The 15,364-nt window shown below is 41.1% G+C and overlaps 1 protein-coding gene across 1 annotated transcript in view; it reads left to right on the top strand.

The window, feature by feature from the left end:
* LOC134853042 (protocadherin Fat 4-like) overlaps nucleotides 1–6,709 on the top strand; it is a 46,310-nt gene extending 39,601 nt beyond the window's left edge. The window contains exons 17-21 of the mRNA XM_063868969.1: nucleotides 844–992; nucleotides 2,655–2,862; nucleotides 3,484–3,501; nucleotides 5,495–5,616; nucleotides 6,160–6,709. Coding sequence (XP_063725039.1) covers nucleotides 844–992; nucleotides 2,655–2,862; nucleotides 3,484–3,501; nucleotides 5,495–5,616; nucleotides 6,160–6,308 — 646 coding nt within the window. The 3' untranslated portion in view covers nucleotides 6,309–6,709. The remainder of the gene's footprint in view (nucleotides 1–843; nucleotides 993–2,654; nucleotides 2,863–3,483; nucleotides 3,502–5,494; nucleotides 5,617–6,159) is intronic.
* The last annotated feature ends 8,655 nt before the right edge of the window (nucleotides 6,710–15,364 follow it).

Here is a 15,364-nt window from a genome sequence, read left to right as displayed (position 1 = left end):
TTCATCCTCATTTTCCATGGTCGGAAAAATAAGTTCATCAGAAAGTAATCAAAATTAAAATTCATGAGAAGTCAAGAACAACGTTATGGTCACCATGAAAATTTACCATCAAAACGATTTGAATCAACAGAAAAAAATGAGATCTAACGTAGTCTCACAAAGTTTCGTATTTTGGATATCTTCATCTTTTTCGAATTTTGGAATGATTGTTATTGTTGAGATGGGGATATTTAGCATTGCAACTATATGTTTAAGAGTCGATGAAGGTAGTTCAAACTCTTCTATAGGTTGCGATGATTTTTCTGTTTTATTTTAGGGAACAGTCTTCAAACTAAGTTCAGAGTCAATTTTGATTTTTTTTCGCGGTTTGACTTGTGATTTTTATAAGTTGAGTTCATTTTTGTTAAAATGAAGGCAAACTCCACTATGGCACAGCAAAAGTTAAAAGGTCACAAAAAACGTGATTGACGTCTAGTTTCGAAACTGGAATTTAATTTTCAGATTTCCTAGCGAATTTTAATTATAATCCAGTTTTCTCAAAATGGGGTGATTTTATCAAAAAGAGATTATCATAATTTTTTATAGAATTTCAAAGAGCTTTAAGGGCATTTTTTTTTTGTTGAAACTCGAAAGTTGAAATTTTTTCAAAATACGATCAGCCTTTAATTGCGTTCATTGACTCTTTTCCAACTGTCTGTTTACTCAAGTGTCAGTTTTTGTGAACTTTTGTATATTTTCTGCCTGAAAACATATTGTTTGTTTATTATTCATTGGTTATTTTGTACTGAATTGATATCTAGAAAAAAAATCAGATTAATGAAGAATCAAATTGTGTTGTTCCAGTGACACTGAAGTGGGTTTGTACGTGGTGATGGGCGACGGCGCCAGTTCAGCCCAGAATCTGGACAGTGTCATGGAATTCATGCCACAAGACCAGCTGTTTGACCTTCTGGCGGTAAACGAGAACGGAGATCCCGAACCCGACTACATCAGTAAGTTAATTGATTTCCGTCAAAAAATCCACACACTTATTGAGTAAAATCCAAAATATTCCTGCAAAGATTTCGCAAACTCATCGAACTCCATTCAAGTTTATACACGTAAAAGAAGTCTGCGGATCCCGCGAGTTCAGCTATTAATTAAAATGTTACTCTCTGGAATTTACTCCAAGAAAGTTAGAAGGAAAGAAGGCTCGGTTTGGGAATCCGCAACAAAGCGTTCCATTTTCTGTTCTGGATATCACTTACTAAGTTTTGCAAAACAAAACACCAGTTTTTCACGTTCTAATTTTTCGAGTTATATTAGTTAGTATCACAAACTCGGTTATTTGAGTTAATTATATCTAAAAGGCCATTTTAAACTCATACCTTCACGAAAAATAATCACAGGTAAATTATTTGATGAATTTGAGCTCATGACATCAGCATCCTTGAAGGATATAAAAAAGTTTTTCTAAGCTGTTATTTAAAAAAGTCCAAATAAAAATTAATTCAAGCATGAATTTCGTCAGGGGCGGATTAAGGGGGGGGGGGGGGGGGGTTGCGGACGTTCCCTCCCCTCAGGGATTCGACCCCCTGCCGACCCAAAGGGTCCCCCCTTTGATACTTTTCAGAAATCCATTTTTGGCCGACCGACCCTAAAATTTTTCTAAAGGCGTCTTCGGCGCCAATATATACTAACTTTGAGGGGGAGCGCGCGCCAAAAAAATGCGATTTTTTTGTCAAAATTTTTCAAAAAGTGCCCAAAAACGGCTTTTTTGACAGTTTTTTTCAAAAATTTGCCTGCGGCGCAGAAAATTTAGCCAAAATAGGGGCAAAACAGTGCTTTGGGAGAGCTCGAAAAATCAATTTGGTCGACCTAAAAAAAAAAAAGGTCGTTTAAGTTTTGGAAATTTTTTTTTTGAAAATCCGCCCCCCTCGAGAAAATCCTAGATCCGCCCCCTGAATTGCGTGTCTCTTTCCGCGAAAGTTGCAATAAAACAGTGTGTACAATAAATGATTTAATTTGTCTAATTTAGATATCCAAAAAAATAAACAAAGTGTTTACTAACTCACTTTCTAATAAGATCGCAAAAACAACTCCAGAAAACGCAACAACAAGACTGCTCGTATAACACTGTTGCACCTTAAGGCCAATTTATAAGTTTTTTGATTGAATAGTTGACGAAATAATTGAAAAGAAAAAAGGTTTTTGTGATGAGTTTTTTTTTTTCAAGTTCTGTCAAAAACTCATACTTAAAAATCCGAAAATTGACTGAATAAAAAAAGCACCCCAAGCATAAATATTCCACCATTTTCTTCAGAAGCCGGAACAAAAAGGTGAATTTTAACCGGTAGAGACTTTGATTGTACATTGAGACTGACTTGTGACTGAAGTTCACTTAGATTCTTAACCAATCAAATGAGGGCCCAAGTCCATCAATCTTTGATATATTTAAAAAATCTTGAAGAATCTTGGTTAAATCTTAAAGAAAGTTTTGGCTGTCTTGGCAAGTTCTTACCAAAGAATCTCGGAAGAGATCAAAGATTCTTCAAGAAAATGCAAAGAATCTTGAAGAAAAAACAATGATAACAACGATTTTTTAAAAAAAGATTTTTTGCCGATTTGCGAACTAACGAGACTAACGAAAAAATGTATATGAAAAATGTATTTAGATTCGTACACCTACACGAACCCCTTGGGTGAGACCAGCAACCCAGTGTACTACATAGCAAGGGATGACTCCATCCCCTCCACCGGTGGTGGTCCGTGGGCGGAGACAGCGGGGGGCATAGCAGTCATTGTTCTCTGCTCTATTCTCGCACTCTGCCTTCTTGCTGCTCTATTCGCAGTCGGATTCTACGCCATAAGGAAGCTATTCATGTGAGTAATTGGTGTACATAATTAGAAGCAAAAAATTCCATCAGACAAAATTGAAAAAAAAGAGCAAGTCTGAAAAAAAAATTGAAAAAAAAAAAAAGAACTGAAATTTCTGACAGAAATTTATGCCTCAAGCTCACCTAAAAATTTAATTTTTGCATGCAGAAATAGCTCAAAAACTGGAAGATTGCTCATTTAAATTAATTTTGTCTTTCCAACTTTAAGCTACTTTTTATAATAACAAATTTTTGATATCAATTTAGGCCAACGAATTTAAAAGTAGTTAATTCGCCCTAAAACTGCTCATTTTGACGCGTGAAACCAATTTTTCACTCATTTCAAGACGTAAACATTGTGTCAAATAATCTAATCATCCGACAAAGCATTGTTTTTTGACCGATTAAGACGCTCAAAATCGTAAATATTGCCAGCAGTTTGGCATTAACTGTATAAAAAGGTCATTTTGAAATACATTAAGACATATTCATCAATTTTAAGTTAGTTTTTTCAATGTTGCTATAACTAAATAATTTTTAAACTGATTTCAAGGATCGATGTGATATTTCCAGAAATTAAATGTCAATCAGTTGATAAAATTGTAAATTAGTTTTACTCTAAACTTAGACCGAAAACCTACAATTGGTAAATATAACACCGTTTCACCGCACAAATTATCACTGCTTTTCACGGGGTGCTTTTAAGGCTGCTCCTGCCAATCCATTCACCTTTCACACTAACCCTTGTATTTGAGGAGAACTTTTGAATAAATGGTTTTTGACCCACGCAGTGCCCAACGAGTCTGCTTGAGCCCACACAGCCGAAAATTTGGATAGCCGAAAATTATCCATAACCGGATAGCCGAAATATTAGCTTAATTATAGCGCCGAGTATAAGCGCAGCGAGGCAAGTGGCTGCAATTTATCAACAGTGGCGTGCTACAAATCTGAGTTTCCGGAGAAACGGAAATTTATCGAAAAGCAGCTAAAACACTACAAGTTTATCGAGTACATTGGGCATGGACAAGTAGCGAATGCTTCCCACGCTGCGCTTAAATTCGGCAGGAAAGCCATGTGCACGCGTGAATTAATTTTTGCCAGTTTTTCTCTCACAATTATCAAAGTTTTTGTACTAAATTACGATATTGATTTTGGTCATCCAACCTCACACCTTACCAAAACACTTTTTTGCTCAGAGCAAAAGGTGCACAAAATATATTTTTTGCTCTTTTCCTTCCCACCTCACATAAGTTTTACAAGGTTAAGTATGAAGACCGACTATGTATGCCATAGCCTAATTAGTCCGCATTCCAACTTTTTTTAAAAACAAAATAGCATGTGAAACTGAAAAATTACTTGTGAAAACTCGCAGGATTAGCAAAAGGAAAGAGTCCAATTTTTCATATGCATATGTTTTGATAATTTCTTTGAAATTTTCACAGCAGTTTCAAAAATTTGATATATAATCACCAGTCTAGTACAAATTCAGAATATACCCCGCTGTTTTTTTTTATTTTCATTTTTTTGTTGTTCACCTTGGTTAAAATAAGCGGACTCCTTTCTTTTTCCCCATCTTTCAAAGTTTTGATTTCTATAGTTATGGCTAAGCGCATAAAGTTACATAGTAGGGTATAAAGAAAAATTAGCCCACAATTAGTAATTTGTTCACCATGCCAAGTTTCATTGCATTATGACAATGTTACAGTAGTTTTTCAAAAATCAAGTTCAAAGGCGGGGGAGTGGTAAAGATTCAATAAGCGGAGTATTCAATATTTATACTTGGATCAAGCATGTTCTATTAGTAACTATCTGTTAATGACTAACCCAACGGTAAAACAAGCTTATTCGTTTATTGTTCTGACTATTGAAAATGGGGAGCAACTTTGTATTCGGGTGTGTTTCAGTTGTTTCTTTTTTTCCCACGCAAAATCAGCTACCACAAATTATCATCGGCCTAAGCTGAGTGATTAATCATATTAAAGCCCTTTCAGTCGTGATTCGAACGTCATTAAAAAATTTCAAACAATTTTTACCCAGTGTCGAGAAAAACCGGTTGAAATTTTTGATTTTTCGTCTGATTTCGAGCGAGTAAGAAGGCTAACATTAGCTTTTTATGCTTAGTTTGAGCCTTGGAAATTTAATTTCATTCAAGTGAAGTTAGTTTTTGGAGTTTTTGGCTTCATTTTAGCAATCAAAAATTTCATTAATTTGAGAAAAAAACATTTGAAAAATTAAAAAAAAATTTTTTTTTTGATTTTTGTTTTTCTTGTTATTTTTCTTCAAAAATTGTTTCCAATTTGCAATTTTTACAGTGACAGACGAAAATGCCTAAGCTCACTTTTTCGATCAGATTCCTTTATCACACCACGCCGAAAAAACTACTCTAATTTGAAAAAAAAAATTGTTGTAATTTCTTAAGACTGGTCGGAAGATTCTGCCCTACTTGCACAGTAACCTTCCCCTTTTGCATTTTGATTTGCTTAGAATTTTTCCTTTGCAGTTTGAAGAGCTTTGAATTACCCCTATGCATTTTGAATTCCTCTCTTTGCATTCAAAATAAAAATTCCTCCCTTACATTTTGAATTGCATTGTTTTCCCCTATTTGTAGTTTGAATTCCCCCTGTGCGTTTCGTGTGTAGGAGACCGAAGGAGGTGACCAGTGTGAGTGGACCTGACATGGAGGCGAGGAGAAACTGGAAGAAGGCCATAAGGAAGGCCATACTCATGAGCAAACTGGCCACTGCCAAGGCCATAGACCCAGGTATGTATATACACGACACAAACACTCCTCCATTTTAGATGTTTCAATCAGTTATTCAAAATATTCAAATTATTATTTTTTCCCGGAAGTTAAACCAGCCAGAGGCCTGACCACGAGGTTAATTACTTAAGGTTGAACTATAGTTCAAATTTTTTGAACAACCGCCCCCTTCCCCTAGCAAAATTTCTGCCCAAGCCACTGAAATTTACATATCAAAGTTTCATTTTCTTGAATTGCCAATGCAAAAATAGTCTTAAATAAAACGTACAAGAAAGTATGCGATCCGGGAAACCTTTCAAAAGATAAGTTCAACAAAAATAAGTTGCTGTAAACTATGCTGCCTTGCTGGTGAGCGAATTGCAACCTTTGTTGATGCATATTTAGATTCGTTATGCAATCAAAATGATCAGCACTTTTCCTATAAAAACTAATTAAGAATTCACATAAAATATTCAGATTTGCACTTTTCCACTTTTCCCCACAATTGATTTTCAAGTTTGAAACATTAAATTAAGTCATATTAAGTTTTGTTTTTATTTTCAGCGACTGGCCGCGTGTATGTGTACAACAAACTGACCAAATCGACCCGATGGCTGAAAACTACCAAGGGGGGAACAGTGAAGTCATCCACAGGGTACAATCCGCAGGAGATAGACGACCCAAATCCCCACAAGGCAGACGACGCCCAATGAGGAAGGAAGCAAGTTGCTATTATGACGTCATTACTACGTCATCAAGGACGTGAACACAAAGTGAACGAAAAGTATTATTGAATGAATCTGAATGTGATAAATCGACCTAACTAAATTCTCTCAAAAGACCAAAAAAAAACGATCAATTGGGAAAAAATCTGGTCTAAACTGCTTGAAAAATAACTGACACTAACATACTTTAAGATGATCCAGACCTCTTGACAAAAAACTAGAAAAAATAATCTTAAATTGAATAAAAATAATGCTCTTATGGTTGTTAATTAATTGACATATCAAACATCAGCGTTTGATTAAACGAAATTTATTTTCTAATTTAGATTTATTTTAGATGCTATCGACTTTATGGCTAATTACTTAAATTTAATTGACTTGAACTTGAACTATACTGCAAAAAAGTTTTCCTAAAGTTGATGCATTTCTGCATAAAAGTGTTTAAGAGTCGATGAACGTAAATCAGACTCTAACAGAAGGTCGCGATGATTTTTTTTTCATTTTTTTCTCAAATTTACTTTTTTTTAGCCTCAAATTTATTTTTTTGCGGTTTGAATTTTGATTTTTTTTCTAAGTTTAATGCATTTCCTTTCTTTAAAGGAAGGCAAGCTCCTCTATGGAACAGCAAAAAGGTAAAGGTAACAAAAAACGTTATTTTCTAGCTTCTAAAGTGGAATTTATTTTCTGATTTCCCAGCGAAACATAAAATTTACTACTGGGATAAGTTTATCGAAAAAAGTTCATTCATAAATGTCTAGAAAATTCCAAGAGCTTTAGGGCTGCCTTTTTTTCTTTGAAAATTGAAGAAAAATTCGCTTTTCAAAAAAAAACAAGTCAGTAGTTTTACTTAAGTTCATCGACTTTTTTTCAAATGTCTGTTGGCTATGTTTTTAAATTTTTGCCGAAAGTTAATTCATTGGCCGCTAGATTTTTTCCGAACAAAAAGTTATCATTCTTTGCATCACACTTTGAGATTTGATTTTAATAGCTCGTTTTTTAGGCAGGCAACCACACGTGCTATAATATGAGTTCATTTTTCCAAGTTGACTTGTATAATTTTTGGTCCAGTTTGGTCGGTGGCACTTAGATGCATAGAACTTTACTATTGAAAACTTAATGTCATGCGTTTTACCGTTTTTATGGCTATTTTGAAAATGCATAAAATGGTAGTACCGTTAATGTTTTGAAATTGGGCTCTCAAATGGGATGTTGGGTATTCGATACTCCTAGAGTGCTTTTTTCAATTTTTTTTTACAGTTTCTACTTATGATTGTATATATTTTTGGGCTTTTTAAAGCTCAGTTTGTCGTTTTGTCCGTGGTGTTTGCAAAGCGCAGCTTCCCTGCTATGTTAACCGACATTTTCCGTACAGGGGCAAAGAGTGTTCAAAACATTATGGTTTTACTAGATAGACGAATGACAATAGATGTATGCACTGGGCTATGAACAATAAGTTGACATTCGATTTGAACGAGCCAAGAACGATTTTTTCACGTTTTTGTCGTTTTCTCTATAGAAACTAATTAATCGTAACTTTTTAAGATATGGGGTTGAAATTCTAAACATGCTAGATGAAACTAATCAAAAGGAGCTAGCTAGGTCTGTAACAGTCGCCTACTTCGGTCACATATGAGGCTTAAGAAAAATAGGCCCTATAACCATTGGCTCAAGAGTCAGGGACACTATCTCTTGTGTTTTTCTACCTCAAGAACGGTCGGAGCCAATTCGGTTCGCTTGCAACATGAGAATGGAACCTGTTACAGCTTGAAGGCCACTACCAAAATACCCCCCCACTCTAGAAAATAAGAACGTCCCCATACTTAGGTCTCAAAATACCCAAAATACACGAACGCCGTTAAAAACAGGGTCGGAACAATCCGTTAAGTTACTTTTTATTGGACAGTGGAACTTTGATCCATTTCAGATGGATCAACCTAAAACTCGCCTTACCTCTACATGCTTATCATAAAATGCACTCGGGAAAACTAAATTTGGTACTAACATAGCACCACACTTGAGAAACAGAGTAGTTAAGCTAATTAATAACTCTAGCATAAATATAATCGAATATAACTCAAGAAGTTTTCTGATAATGAGTTCCAATCAAAGGAAATAAGTTTTAAATCAAGAATGTAGTTTTGGATGTGAACCATTGGAAACTTTAGTTGTCTGCCTTTCCGTTGAAGGTTCACTCTGGTCCAGTTGATTCTTGCTCTGCTATTGTGTTTGTTCGGTCTCCTATATCAAATAGGACAACTCTACTCTCGTTTTCTACGACGGAAATTGCGAATAGCAATTTCCCACTGTGTTTATTTGACATTTTTCCCGCAATTGTAATTCGGTTGTTCTGATTTTATTATTTTCTCATTTTTTAGTTGTCGCGAGAAACTCTAGCATGACTTGTCCAATTCGAATTTTTGAAAAATAAAACTTCATTCCAAAACCACGTATTTTTGTGTTCCTCAAGGTCAAACTTCCAGATATGACCGACTGGCACATACTCCCCGGAATCAAGATCGATGTCCTCATTGCGTGCTGCTGTCTGTCAGTGAATCCCCAGAAACTCGAGTGTTACTCAAGATACAGTGCCAGTGGTCATTTAAAGAAGTTTGCAGCAAACTTAAGTTTATCTACACCCCAAAATTCACAACCATGTAAAAATTTCACACTATCGCTAAACAGCAATCAAAATCTGCACACACCTGCACCTTTGAATTTTCACTTTTTAAGCTAGCAATTTAAAATTTCTTTTGTCCTATTCAATCAGGAAATTGTCATGCAGCATTTTGATTTATATAATAGATATAACATGTTAATAACAATATCTCATTTGTTAAAATTTCTTTTTCGTGAATCTAGATTTCATCCAAGTTCACCCTCGAGCCCTTTTCCTTCCCTCTCAAGACTCAAGACTCTAGAATTCCCCATTGAGCCACCTGCTCACCTCGCGTTCTTCGCCTTCGAGGTACCAGACCCAGATGTATTTGACACCGTGATCTGCTTCAACAGTGCCTCTTCGTCATCGGAGCTAATCACGATCTCTTCCCAGGCTTTCAGCTGTTCATAGGACCGCATCCATTCCCTTTGCTCCTGCAATCTCTTCGCTTGATTGGGCAAACTCTTCACCCTCGACTCTCGGTTCAAACAGAAGGAATTGTGAAGACTCAGGCTCACCTTCTTCGCCAAGTCTTCCTCTAGTTTCGACTCTCTCGCCTTGGTGTTGTTTCTGGACACTCTACCAACTCTTTTCCTCCCCGTCGTGATCGCATTTCGATGGGTCAGCAGAGGTCTCTTGAAAGCCTCCGGTCCTATCTCGGCCTGGAACTGTCGATATTCCTTTTGATATTTCCTCATATGATCCTTCGTTACCATGTATGACCAGGACGTCAACGTCGCTCGAAACCAAGGAAAGAACCTTAACCGGCTCCATACGTGTCTGACTTCCATTGGTATGGCGAATACCTTGCATGCAGTCTTAAACAACTCAAGTCTCCTGCTGTAATCTATCGCGTAAATCGACTCTGCCGTTGGCGTCTTCGATTTCCGATATTTTGTTACATTTTCTTCAATCCATCGTAGAGCCAGCATCGTGCTCACCACCAAGATGGTCACCTTCTGCTGATGATCGGGCCGTCCTAACGACTTGATTTCTTCCACATCCCAGATCAGGCAGAGATTCGCGTGATCCGGGTACCACACTGTTTGTGCCAGACAGTGGCATGGACATTCCCCATGTGTGAGGTCAATGCTCCTAAGATTGCGCTCTCCCGAGGCTTCTAGGAGAGGCTCAAGTTCCATCATTTTCTCGTGTATCGCGTCGTTCTCTTCCAGGTTTGGAGCACCACCCATAGGTTTTCCGATCACGTTTTGTCTCTCGTGGTCACTTGTGTTTTCACTTTCCAAACCCAAAAGTTCTTCCTCCCAGATTTCACTCAAGTCGTCCCTCTGTTCTTTCGGCACTGTCCCTCGGATTTTCCTCAACAACCGGTGTGAATGATGCGACATCCGAGCCAGTATTACGCACTTGGGCGCTGAGAAGGCCTTGTTTATCAATACCCTTTGGCTGGATACCTCCACCATCGCCATTTTCAATGGATAGTGGCTGCCACATAGGTTGGCCATCACTGACCCCACCAAGGACTTCGCATTTAGAGGTAGACCATAGGCTTCGCTCATGGGAAATCCCATTTCCGCTTCAAGTCCAACCTTCCAGCTCTTGATGTGTTTCTGGGTTACCCGCAACACCCCGGGCCATGACTCCACACTCAACGCGGTCACCAAGTGGTGTTCTGACTGTAGCCTCTCCAGTGACTGGAGACTGCACATTCTCGAGAAGAATCCCAGAGCTGTTGCTAGGTTTACCGTGGTACTCGCGTAACACTCAGCCACTATCTGTATTTCACTCTTCTCCCTCTCGGTAATGTCTTCAAACCAGGTGACTAGATCTTCTTTCTGGAAGGACTGTATCCTGACACATGACCGTCCATCACAGGTGTGCTCGCCATTTCCACACGTCGAGTCAAGACAACTGCCCGGCTCCGTTTTCTTCACCGACCCTAGTTTACTCGTCGCTTCACTTGACTCCTTCGCCTGAGGCAGGATCAGTCTGTGCACTATGCTCAATGTCGCCAGATCTTCGTCCTCCGCTGGTGCTAATCTCACTCGCTCCGTGACTTCCTCAATCAGACACCAGGAGGGCCTCAGCATTTTCCACACCACTTCCAGATTCGTGACCAACATGCCATTCCCGTTACCCGTCTTCAGTTCGACTCTTTTACTTGAGCGCGGCACACTTATCATCTCTGGTGTCTTCTCGAGAATCAAACCCAAGCTAGGTCTCTCTCTCTACAGTGTCTATTTCCACTATCTTCTCTGTCCAGAACTTTAGTAGCTCCGCCACCTCGTAGTTTCCGTGAGCGCCTCCGGCTTCCGAGTCCAGGAAAGGGTTGTACGCCATCCCCATCACTCCAGACACATACTGGTATTCTCCCTTCTTATTGGGTTTCAAGAACTCTCCTGACGAGGCCAAGTTACGGTGCACGTCGTGTTTCTCCTCGAACTTCCTGTTGTAGAATCTCCGTATCTCATCTAACTTCCTGTGGCTCTCTAGAGACTGCCTGGAACCATCCTCCTTTTCTATCCCAGTACTCTGGTATACATTCAAGATGACTGCTGAGACTCTCCTTTCCATTGCTTTGCTCCCAATTGCTCTTTGTTGACATGCTAGGATGGTGCTATCAGTCATCACCGACATTATCCACCTCAAGAAACAAGTAGCGTCTCTCCTCCTTGCCAGGCTTAAGCCTGAGTTATCCCTAGCAACGTGTTGCATCAATGTCTGATATATTTCTAGACTTTTTCCACCCAACTTCAACTTGTCGTGCGAGGTCAGCGTTTCCAATTCTATTCCCACCAGGTTCCACGCGAACATCAATTGTCCTGCTGTTCTAACAAATGGATTTGCCATCAATGGCGACGCCGATGAGGATGTCCTCATCGCTTCTTCAAAATGATCCCTCAACAAGTTCTGCCAAGTTCTCCTCAGATGGCTCCCCAATTCCAATTTGTTAAACTCAGCCTTCTGCTGGGTAGCCCAGTTGCGTCGTTTGCGTGACACTCCACTGTCGAGCTTCTTTAGTCAGTCTTACCATTCCTTCAATGTTTCCAGGGCCACCCACCATGGTCGGGAGGTGTTCCTCGTTTTATTCTTCTCGAGAGGATCGCTAGTTACTTGCTTCCCAGTGGCCTGGTATTCATTTGAGACCCATTCTTTGCCGACGTCTACTTCCCATGTCTGCACGCTCGTCGAACCTCGTTTCATCTTCGTCCTCTGAGGCTTGAAGTCTTCTTCCGTTGTCGAGTTGGTGGGAACCTCCATCTCTCTTTCTACCTCGAGCGACTTCCTTGGTTCGTAGCTACTCTTGTAGGCTGCTGTCTTCCATCGTGCCAGAATCATGGGGGCCGTCTCTTTCAAGTTTTTCTCCGAGACTGCATCCGCCGAAGGACTAACCCACCCTTCTACCTCTCTCTTCCTCTTGCGAGACTTCACGTCTTTACTTGGGGGCGTTGCCGTTATCATCACTGATTCGACCTCTTTGTCTCCATCCAACCCTCCAACTCTTGCCTCCCCCCTGCTCGAGCCTTAAGGATATTAATACTTTTAATTATATTACTAGTTTCGACTTTATCCCCCCTTACACTTTCAATTATTTTATTGACAATTTTTTGTTTCAGAGTATCTTGCTCAGCAGTTCTCCTCTTGCCTTTTCCTCCAGACCTGTCCCCATCAAGACAGGTTCTCCGAACTTCACCACTGTGTCCCAGAGTTCTTCCTTGAAATCATCTAGTGTGATCTCGCTATCCACTTCTCGATTGAACTCGCTCAAGAATTCTCGCCAAGCGTCCTCATCCAGAGTCCCTAGGAACATGGTCTTGTTTCCCTCAAAGGTATTCTTCTCCCTTTCTTCTGCGCTCAAGAGTATCATTCCCATATTGGAAGTCTCACTCATCAGTGGCAACTCTAGATTTTTACGGGGAGATGAGGTCAGAGGTGGTGTGGCAGTGTCTGCCCAATTTTCTCCACTCAGATCCTTCAAAAGCTCTTGAGTGGTGAATTCCTCCTCTAATGGTTTTGATTTGGGCGTGTTTCCCCACTTCTGTATCCTCCCCTGCCTCGCTGAGAGTCTCATCCATGCTTTCTTCTCCTGATTCGACTCTTCTTCTCTCAAGGATCCTCCTGAACCGATCTTCTACAGGGCCGCTTCTTTTATCTCCAGGGGTGCCCACCGACAGGTGTGATGGTGTCGTTGGATCCGGTTTCTTGTATTCCGTCAGAGCCACATACAACGGGCCTGCTGCACCCAGCTCCTTCCCCTCCTGTCTCATCTCCACCTGTTCCAGTCCGTAAGGTGCTCGGTATCTTCTCGTGGCAAACTTCATCTCGTCTTTTAGTGCAATGTGTCCTTCTTCCACAATCATCCTGCCATCGTCCCACACCGGCAACATGTTCTCCAAACTCGCCCGCTCAAGCTTTCTCAAGACCACTCGTATCTCGAATTTTGGGGGCAATGAGCCTCTCATTTTCTTCGCTTGGGTCGTCCAGGAGTTAATTTTTATGTCACAGGTGTGAAAATAGACCGCTGCAGTGTAGCCGATGAATAGGGGATCCCAGCCATCGGTGAATTCCTTTTGCTGCCCTTCCGCCGCTGCTCTCGCGAACAGGGATGGGACCACCAGGGAACTGTTCATTCCCAGGGTCATTCTCCTTACCGTTAAGAACTCTGGAATGGTTGTTGGCAAGAATTCCTTCTCCAGTATTGCCTCTAGCTCCCTTTTCACCAACTCGAAGCTCTTCTTCCACGCGGGAATCCTCAAGACCTCTTGTCCACTCGCCGTCAGGGGATTCAGGTTCCAGAACTTGCGATAAGTTTCGATGGGACCTTCGCGTTTACCTCCCATCCTACACTGCAGTTGCCCTCGGAAATTGTACACCATCAACTCTTGATCTTTCACTTTTCCGAAGAGTACCGTGTTACTCATTTGTGCCCTCAGCACCTCTTGCTGACACCAGTTGAGCGTCGTCCCATCCAGTACACTTATGAGGCTCAAGTGTGTCACGGAGTTGCGATAAGCCGTCACTAGATGATCTGGAAAGGCGTATGTCAAGGCCGGTCCATAAATGCAGGTTACGACCTCCTCCAGCCCCCGGATTATCTCCATTGGGTCCGATCTCATCGCCAGGCACAGGTCTGTCAACAGAGGCATGCCCCCATTCACTTTCCTCCATTCATCTCTCGTCTTCGGATTCTTTTCCTCACCAGTCATGTGTCGGTTCTGCATCAAAAGGTACTCTACTAGCAGCGTCTTTAGCCCTGCAGCACACTTATATGAGTAGGTGTCAATGCTCGAGTGGGTTTTTCCCCATCGACAGGGGCTCCCCATATTTCGTCAGTCGATGAAATGACACCAGTTCACCATGGGTCAGGAGCACCAGTGCCAGATACCCGTCAATCCGGAGTGTTTCCACACCCCGACTGAACATATACGCTGGACCCATATTGAATAGGTACCTCGGGTAAACTAGGTACAGTGCCAATAACAGGCTGATGGGCATGCTCAGTATTTCTTGTACAAAGGCTCCAAAGATGGTCTCCTTTGCACCAAACACTCCAGCCATGAACTCCTTTCCCCAACAAGGACTCAAGAACTTAAGATTCTCGTGATCCCTTCCCGTATTCAACTCGCCCTTTGCGTGCTCCCTCCAGAATCCTCCAATTGTGACCTCATTTGCAGCTGTGACGAACCTGGTCACCGTCATCTCCCTACTCTCGGCCACTTCCAACTGCTCCTCAAGAAAACTCCAGATTTGCTTCACAAGAGGTGGGGCATTCTCCTTTGTCTTCTCCGTAGTATTTTCCAGCCTTGATGCCAGGAACGGCCACCTGCCTCTTTCTTGCGTCAGTCGATACACCATAGACTCCAGCTGCTTCTCTGTTGCAGCCACATTCTTTCTTTCATTACTCGGTCCCCTGGACTTACTGGTGGAGCTCGTGATAGTCAAGTCCATGCTTCGAAACCACAAGCTGGCCGTCAAGTGACTTATTATTGGATGGTCGTCCCCTATAGCCGGACTGAACTTGAGTTGTCTGGCGAAGTTCGATATCTCTAGCAAGAGGACCTCGTCCAACACAATGAGGATATCTGCCAACTCATACATCCGCCCACGCCGCCGCCAGTTCTGACTTGCGAAGCCTCAAGTTCGTCGGTTCCAGCTCTCGATTGGGAGCTCCCATCAGGATCCGCCATGCATTCCCCTCGGCTATTAAGATCAAAACCGCATACACAAACTGCAGAGCGGGAGGCATGCTCGCGTACCCGGGGGACGTCGTGAACACCACTCTTGTCTTAGATCCAAATCGTGAGATGACGTTCTCCTGTACCTCATTCATCGCCGCAAATAACGTCTGGATCGCTTCCCAGATTCACTTCGGCGCCGGTTCATCGCCCTTGAGCTGCTCAAGAAACCCAGTCGCATGCAGCTGGTC

Source organism: Symsagittifera roscoffensis, chromosome 8 (assembly GCF_963678635.1).
Source record: "Symsagittifera roscoffensis chromosome 8, txSymRosc1.1, whole genome shotgun sequence".
Lineage (NCBI taxonomy): Eukaryota > Metazoa > Xenacoelomorpha > Acoela > Convolutidae > Symsagittifera > Symsagittifera roscoffensis.
The sequence above is the reverse complement of the archived record's forward strand: the minus strand, read 5'-3'. Positions and strand labels throughout refer to the sequence as shown.